The 9486-nt window shown below is 39.3% G+C and overlaps 1 protein-coding gene across 1 annotated transcript in view; it reads left to right on the top strand.

Moving 5' to 3' along the window:
• The first annotated feature begins 6641 nt into the window (after positions 1–6641).
• The window catches only part of syt9a (synaptotagmin IXa), a 24040-nt gene continuing 21195 nt past the window's right edge, over positions 6642–9486 (top strand). Inside the window, exon 1 of the mRNA XM_046032649.1 lies at positions 6642–6789. Coding sequence (XP_045888605.1) covers positions 6642–6789 — 148 coding nt within the window. The remainder of the gene's footprint in view (positions 6790–9486) is intronic.

Here is a 9486-nt window from a genome sequence, read left to right as displayed (position 1 = left end):
TTAATTTTATCTGGTTTACTATTCCATAAAAATTTAAAAATGCTTTGTTCAAAGCATTTAAAAAAGGAATTGTCAGGAGTTGGAAGGGTCATTATTAAATAAACAAATTGGGGGATTACCAATGAGTTAATCAGTGTGACCCTTCCTTGTAATGTAAGTGAGCTGCTCCTCCATGGCTGTAAAATTCTATCTACTTTTTGCATTTTTTTATCGTAATTGTATTTGACAATATTTTGGAAATTGTCTGGTATGTGAATACCTAAAATATCTACAGAGCCATTTGTCCATCTAATAGGAGCAGAACAATTTAAATTGAAATCTGTACCATTTAAAGTCCCTATTCTCAATATATGGCACTTCTCAAAATTTGGTTTCAAACCTGATATTTTTGAAAACATATTTAGATCTGTAATCAAGGATTCCAAAGTAGATTGTTTTGGTTGAATAAAAAAGGTTGCATCATCAGCATACATTGTAAGTTTTGTCTCTATACCATTAGGCTTCAAACCTATGATATCTGTATTCTTTCTAATTTTTATTGCTAATATTTCAATACATATCAGGAACAAATATGGTGACAATGGACACCCCTGACGAACCCCTTGTGTTAGGGGAAATCCAGTAGATAAATAACCATTATTTATAACTCTACTGCTGGTATGTTTATAGAGCGTCTCAAACCATTTGATAAAATTCTCTCCAAAATTAAAATAACAAAGACATTTCTTAATAAACTCCCATCTAACTTTATCAAAAGCCTTTTCAAAATCCGCTATAATTAGTAATCCTGGTTGTTGAGTATTTTTATAGAAATCTACAGTGTCAAGTATCTGTCTCAAATTGTCACCAATAAATCTTCCTTTTATAAACCCTACTTGCTCATTCCCTATAATACTATCAATTCCTTTTTTCATTCTTAATGCAATGCATTTGGAAAGAATTCTAGTGTCACAGAGCAAGGTCAAAGGCCTCCAATTTCTTAAATGCCTAGGATCTTTAAATTTACCATCTGGGTTTTGTTTCAAGAGTAATGATATAACTCCTTCTCTTTGGGAATTAGATAATATTCCTTTCTGAAATGAATAATTAAATGAGGTCAACAAAGGTTTCTTTACTTCTAAAAAAAAAGTTTTATAAATTTCAATTGGAATACCATCAATGCCAAAAAAGTACTTATGTTTGTATATGTTGTATATCTTTATAGTTTTCACGGTGCTACGGTTTTTGGACACAGATGAAACTAAACAAATAAAGAAACCGTAAAGGCATCAGTCAAGACTCTCTGCATCTTGCTTTAATCACCGAGGGCAGTTACAGTATATGTCCATCAATAAACTCTGTAAATCACCTCGGTGCTTTATTCCATGTTGGTCTTTTTGTTCGGTCCCGTTCATGCATTGTTCACTGGGATGCTGCTGAGCGCAGTTTTGTTGACTGCTCGCGTGGCTCCGATTCTATGGCGCCACTCTCTGACATTACCCTGGCCTGACAATCTCCAGTGCTTGAGTAGAAGTGTAACATTAAAACACAATACACTCCCCTGGTGATCCGAGCTTCCAGTCCAGGCTGATTCAGATGACCACTAGGCTAACTAAGCTAATTATATAACAGCAGCTATAGTTAGCTGCAGTTAGCGGTTACTTTAGCAACAAGTAACACTTTCTGTTCATCAGTAACCTCCGTAAATCCCAGAGAGTTGAGGCAGAGCAGCCGGGGGACACGGGAAACTTTAATGTTAACTTTATGATGCCCAACAGTTACAGTGTTGCTTTTGTAGACATCAGAGGACGCAGGCAGCAAGGCAGCTGACTTACGATGTTGACAGAGCAACTGTCAACTGCGTGTGTAGCCATAGAACTAAAACTGATTACAATCTCTCTGAAAAGGCTCTGGATCATAACAAGGGAGCAAGTCTGATAAGCTCATGCATACATTAGAGTGAAACACTGCATATCATTTAATGGTTTTGGTTAGATTTGTAAAATGTAAATATACCAAAAATGTGTATACGTGGTGTATCCAAATTTAACATTTTGAATTCTTAGATTTGGAGTCCTTGGAGCAGTGCTATCATTAATGGATAATAAATGTAGCCTATAGCACACAAATCCCACTCTGAGAAACATCTTTTAGCTTTATGGTGAATATGTCTGTGTATTGCCTGAGTATATTTTTTCCTCTTACTAGTTTTTCCTTCTTATCCCCTCCCCCCTCACACTGACACCATCCATGATTCTGTTCTTCATGTACACAGCATGAGCTTTCTCTCACACACACACACACACACACACCAACATATCTTGAATTGTCTTTGTCTTTGTGTCTTTTGTTCTTTGAGACCCGTTGCTCAAACCCTCAAGGCCTCTCTTTCAGCCATAGAGAAAAATAGAGGTAGAGAAAGAGCAATTGCGATGAGAGAGAATTCCATCCCATCCTCCTCCTCCTCTCCAAACAGCTCCTCTACAAACCACACTTTGTTTGATTCAAAGAATGCTGAGAGGCTTGGGCAGCAGATGTGAAATTCGGTGGAAAATAACTAGTAATGAATCTCACACTCATCATGTCTATGTTCTGCCCTGTCTGGGGATGATGGATCCATTTGTCAAAGCAGTGCTTCTTATTCTCCCTCTTATGTCTGCTCTTCCTCCAGAAAACAAGATCAATGCCTTGTACTATAGTTATTCAGTATTCTTCACATTTAGAAGGCGTTTGTATGCTAAAATGCATTCTATTAACACATTCTCTGATAAGAAATTACAATGGAACTAGATTTTGGGGTTTTTTTGGGGGGGGGGTGCATCATGATGATCAGGATTCACTCAGTGTAAAATACATGTTCAGGAGATCATTACCAACAAGGCACCAAAGCTCTGAAACCAATGAAGCACAAAGCCATAGTTTCATTGACATAATCTGCTGAGCACGGCAAAGCCAGGGGCAAAATCTCTCAACATTTTTATCATCACAGGAAAAATTTAATAAAAGAGAGAGTATTTAATGTAAAACATTAAAAATAATTATTTAATTAATTATTTATTTATTTTTATTTATTATTTATTTAATTATTTAATAACCTGGAGTTTGAGGGTTCTGTGCAGTATCTTAGCTGTTCCTAGGACTACACTCTTCTGGACAAACACTTCAGATGTTGTACCTGGAATCTGCTGGAGCCACTCTCCCAGCTTGGGGGTCATGGTCCCCTGTGCTCCGATTACTACTGGCACCACAGTTGATTTTACTCTCCACATCTTTTCTATCCCCTTTTTCAGCCCTTCGTACTTTTTGAGCTTCTCATGTTCCTCCTTCTTGGTGTTGCTCTTGCTGTTGCTGTGGATTGCCACATCTATCACTGCTGCCTTCTTCTGCTGTTTATATGTATATACATACATACACACATATATCTGTATATATGTGGGTAGTTTATCAGAATCTATATTTATAGCATCAATTAAGTTAATTCACAAATTAAAAATGTAGGTGAAATAACAAACTGCATGTATTGTGCATCATATGTGTGAGTGTACATACTCGAGTCTTGAAACTTGACAATCCAAACACAGCCTCAAGGGTCCAAACCAATCATGGCTCAAGACAGCACAAAAACAGGAAACCACAGAAGTACTTCACTCTGCAAGAACAGCTGTCTCATTTCACTCCTGATGCTGACTGATTTCTCTTGACATACTGAAAATCAGTTGCTTATGATAAGTGATGTGGAAAGAAATACCCTGTGCAGCCTCACACACTGGTGTGCCTTAAGGTTCAGTGCTTGGACAAGGATCTCTTGTAGGGCTGACCCTGATAGTCGAAGATTCGATGCTTCGATGGGAGGAGCCTGATTCACAGTGGCCATTTTGGCGATAAAGGCGCTCAACATCTGATTTTACATAGAACTACTGGTTTTCTCCCAATAAGTTAATATGCAGCCTATTATGATATAAATTTCAACATATAATGCTGTAAATAAAAATGTGAAAAGGAGATGTCCACACCTCGCGGGACATTCGGATGGTTGATCACCACTGATGAACCACGCAGAGAATATTATATCATTTTAAAATAGATCCGCAAGTAACCGAGATGTACACGCAGTTGTCAGCCACAGGGCATGCATGCAAAAGTCGGCACAAGACCGGTGAACTATGGAAAAGGGGTACCAATGTACCAATGGACTGGATGGATTGATTGATTAACTGATCAATCAAATTGACTGGTTGATTCAAATTAGGCATGAAGTAAACCATGTGTACCATCAGTCACTACTGATTTAGTGGCTGATACAGGAACATCTCGATTTTCCTTTTTCTCATCACCATCCTTATCCTTAACGCTTCCTTCTTTCTAATCATCATATGTTGTTTGGAGGAATGGTCATATATGTCGTTTAGGAATGAGGATGTGCTGACATTAGTCCATGAGCAAAACTAAATGAGTTAGAGATATACAGACATAGAGAGTTATGATAGGAAATAAGAAGCTGTTTCCAATGAAAGAAAACACCAAGGACAAAAGAGGAAAATTATTATAAAACAAAAGTGCTGAGGAAGTTGAGTAGAAACAATTCTAGAACATTAACAGTGTTGAGGAGAGTGGCTGACATGAGAGTTGAAGAAAAGAAATCGGTGAAGAGTGCCTTCTGTCTGTTACGGTTTCCATGGACACCAAGAAAGCTGACTTACTGCTGTGTTAATGTGAATGTTTTTAGGGAAAACAAACACACACACAAACAAACACACACCAAATTACCACACATTACTGCCATTTTAACCACAATCATCTATTTGTCTCTCCAATCACAAAACTCCCACCTCCTTAACTGCACAGAACAGTTGTATGTATTTTCACATAAATTGCATGCTAACCACATTCACGTTTCTACCTGTGCTGGGATAAAGTATTTTAGGATGCCTGCTAGGCTCTCATTATTACAAGGTGGGAAAGCACAACACACGATTTGCAAGACAGCAGACCAACAAGATAAAAGCAAACAGAGCACAGCTCATTAGAAGTTGTGTTTATCTTTGATGGGAGATGACTGACGGGCTCTTTGTTCTTGCTGGAAAAAGCATGAAACTCTTCTACACAGCATACCCATTTATCTGTCATCCCCTCATACCTTTCCCTTAGTATCTCTTTATATGTCTTTCCCTTTTGAAATGACCAGTAAATGTGGGAGATCCTGAAGCTCTGATGTATTAATAAAAATTATTTACATGCACATATTCGTTACAAAGTTGCTTCTTTTGGCATTCTCCTTGACTTTTCTTTTTTCCAGTAACCTCATTAATGATTCCTGTACATCCCCATTCCTTCAAGGACCATTTTATATTATACAAGAAATGACACATAGTGTTTCTCAGTCATACAGATTAGCCTACAGAATTTGTCTTTGTATGGCGCATGTCACAAACTGCCTATAGTTTCACCTGTGGTGTGTAACAGACACTCAGGCTATTACCTTTTCCACTCAAGTGTAATGGTATGCATCCTGAAACCACAGAGTCCATGCATTATTATTGTCAGTCACTGAAATGGAGGTGAAATTGACTGTGTGCCTTTAGACAGACTACTTACTGATCTGTAGAGTAAATGCATAACAGGAATGACAGCAACATGCACGCTTTCTCTCTCTCGCTCTCTGAAATATTGACATTGATTGTCTCATGAGAAGTATAGGCCTATATGGAGCTGCTGAAAATAATTATGCCATGGACACTTCAGGGCCATTAGGAACAATAAAAAACCGATCTGGAAGATAAATAAACTTCTTCTCTCTCTGCCTGCATGCACATTCCTAATTTCTAATTACTTCAGAATATAGCAAGACAAATCGTGGATGTCATTACAGATGGATCCATAGCGCCATCCATACCACGACGTGCAGAGCTCACTGAAAAGAAATATCTCTCTCGGGGAGTGACAGGAATTCCACTGCGTTAATTTACACTAAACGTACATATGTAACGTTACATGGGTGTCTTGTGAGTGACATCTCGGTATTGTATAAAAAACTGATTTCACAAAACGAAAAAAAAATACCTTGTCATCTTCTGATTGGACACGTGCAGGCACGTAAAACCACACCAGGTTCGTGGTAGCGGAGAAGTAATCGTTTGCTACAGGTAGCACTGCTCTCAGATCCAGCTATTTCTCCCTACAGTACAATGCTGCTCAACTTTTCCTGAGCTTCTTACCGCTCGAAGGCGTAAAGACATTAGATAACAACAGACCGCCAGGTGCAAAGATTCCCTGTAGCGGGAGTCCGGCTCTGAGGCGCGCACACATTTCAGCACCTCGGACAGCGCGCGGCGCCGCAGCGGCTATGCGTGGATTCAACCGGTGGCTTTCAACGACAGCAGCGGTGTGAGGGGACCATTTGATTGAATGTTCCATAAAAACTATTTGTGTTGCACATGTGGGAAGGGCTACTTGTTTTCTGTATCACTGGGACTGGTGTTCTATCGTTCTTTCTAAAACAGAGCGTCTCCGTCGAATCCATCGTGTAGGTAGGAGTGCCGCTGGATGTGTGCTTGACTCCAGAAGCCGTGCAGAGCAGCGTGGAATAGGTGACTGTCAGGCGGGCGGAGTGGTGGGGTGGTGGTGCCTTAGAGACCCTCCATTTATAAGGATGCTGGTGGGAAATGCCTGGAGACAAAGATGATGAGATTTGTCAAAAGGCACTTGAACTGCTGTCAGATCTTTGTTCGAAGGGGGAAGTGCAGAACGAACACTGCCTGGATTTTATCTACTATTTCCGAGACCTTGCCAGGCCACGCTATACGGATTCAGGTGAGGCATCATTTGCACGCTTGATTGGGTTAAATTGAACTGAAATGAGAAGTCAACGCATATGACTTCATTCATTGAACATTCTGCGCCTAAAACTCAATAGGCGGTCCAACCTCTTGATTAGAGTGCTTTCACAACCAATAGCCTTTGCTTGGAAATTCAATCTGCATCATTTCCCCTGACATTAATAAGCGAACTAATTATCCAGTTAAATTATGTAATTTTTCTTGCATCGAAAATGCACTTGCAAGGGCGACCGCCTCTTTTTCATTGAGGAGCCACATTCCAGGTCTAAAATATCCTTATTTCAAAACTATATTCACGTGATGTTGACATTCTGCAGGAATCAAAACAAATTTATTAGTCCAGTTCATTCTGTACACGTGTGCACATTTGCACAGATATAAAACTGGATGATTAGGCTATTGTCTTCCCTGGATGAGTTGCGCTGGTACCTGGGCTCGCAGTTACTATGGTGGCACACTTCCTGAATACTGGCCTACTTCTTTGAAAGTTTAGCTCAGATTTAATTCGTAGGCTTACTCATAGCCTGTGGGCAACGTGAAACATTTAATAAGTGGACGTACTGAACTTTAGATATAACTGTATTGCACAAGAGGGCGTAGGCTATTTTTTGAAAACCAACGCCGACATTCAGTCACACTTGAAGAATTAATGTGATCATAGCATAGTCACGTTTCATCATGAGGCCAACCAGCACCTAGGCTAACCATATCATCGGAATGGCATGTGTGCATGTGTGCGAACCTGAGCTTGTATTACCCATGTTGTGGGGACATAAATCTGCTTACACGGACCGGCTTTCCTTTTGGGGATAAGGGTTAGGCAAATAGTGTTTATGGTTAAGGTTAGGTAAGTCTTGGGGATATGAATTTAAGTCAATGTAAGGCCCTCTGAAGTGATAACAACACTGAGTGAGTGTGTCTGTGTGTGTGTGAGTGTGTGTGCAGAAGACAGAGAAAAGGTAAGGGAGATCATGTGAAGGAGCGAGAGAGCACAGTAACTGCAATCCTCCACATACCTACTCCATTTATTCTGCTCCTATTAGTTTGTATAATTATTAATCATTTTTCACCACATGAAAGCCCTTTGTGAATTCCCACTCTGGTCCTCTTGCTGCCCCTCTCCATTTCCTCCAACCTTTTCCTCCTTATTTCCTCTATTCCCTAATCTCTCAGCTCACTCCTCTCTCTTATTCATCATATAGACGATCATGTCTTTTCCATTGCACTGACAGTTTGAAAAGTAGTATTGCTATAGTAGGTAGTGCAGTGGAGTTAGCAGCGTTTGAACAGAGCCAAGCTAGCTGTGTCCCCCTGTTTCCAGCCTTTTCGACTAAGCTAAGCTAACTGGCTACTGGCTGTATCTTTCATATTTACCATAAAGACACAATGGTAATATCTATCATTTCATCTAACACTTTGCATGTGGCAAGATAGTAAATAAGTGTATTTTCCAAAGGTTAAACATAAGCACTGCTGTTTTTTAATAGTTTTCATCTAATTTGTTAGACATGTACTATCAGGCCAATGCAACTAGCATCCTGTGAGGACAGAACCAGCAGGGTCATTAGGACAACCAATCAGAACCACTCACATGTGTAATATACCATGTTGTGTTAATATTAATGATACTACAAGGAGGAAATTAAGCTATTTTAAATAACTGTATAACTGCCGTTTTTACTCACAGAGAGGCATGATAAAGGCGAACAACAACATCGCAAGGAGGTAGAAGTTCCAGATATTGCTTTTTCAGCACTTGCTTTCCTCCTACACTATTGCACCTTTGAAGGTCTTGTGCACTAAAATTGGTCCACCCTCTCTGCCATGATGCAGGCTCTAAATTCTTCAAGATGTCTATAGATTATTCTGTGACAGGCAGCACTCAGGCAGCCTGCCAAGCTGACTGTGGGCTCAGTGTCCTCAGATAGCAAGTCCCTCAATTTCTCCACATTTTTTTCCCAAATCACACATTTTCTGGTATTCACAGAATCTCAGAGCATGAGAAAGGACAGTTTGTCTGAGTTCCTGTGCAAGGTCTTATTACAGTGCCCCCCCCACACACACACAGACACCCACACAGTCCTGTATTAGGCAGTGCCGTTAGATTTGCAGGATAGACAATCTTTAAATGTGGTACGACATATTATCTCATTTACTTGTAACTTATATGCATGTTAATGCCCTAAACTAATGAACACACAACATTTTACAGCATTCCTTAGTACATGTTTTCATTGTGTTTTGTGTATTGGCACATTTCTGTATCATAATCATTTCTGCATAGCAGAGATGATTCAAGATTAGTCCTGTTTGTATAAGATGTTCTGTGATTTTAGTTACTCTTCTAAAAGCATGTTTGTTTTTCATCTAATTGTCTTTGATGAAGCATCATCAAAAACTCAAAACAGAATATACCACTAAAATTGCATCCAGTAAATGCTGCATGTGTAAATACTAAACTGCATAATAAAAAAAATCTAGTTCTTTTTATTAGACATTTAGTGGCATATCTTGAAACAAACATGACAGTATTAAATGTGATAAGTCTAGAAAATTGTTAACCTGTAACTAATTCATCATGCCTCCGTGAGGGCACACAATAATGGTAATATTATCTTCATATTAAAAAACTATACTGACATCAGCTGTAACACAGGAGGAGATTAGTGCG

Source organism: Micropterus dolomieu, linkage group LG20 (assembly GCF_021292245.1).
Source record: "Micropterus dolomieu isolate WLL.071019.BEF.003 ecotype Adirondacks linkage group LG20, ASM2129224v1, whole genome shotgun sequence".
Lineage (NCBI taxonomy): Eukaryota > Metazoa > Chordata > Actinopteri > Centrarchiformes > Centrarchidae > Micropterus > Micropterus dolomieu.
Note: the sequence above shows the minus strand (reverse complement) of the source record. Positions and strands in the feature narration are given on the sequence as shown.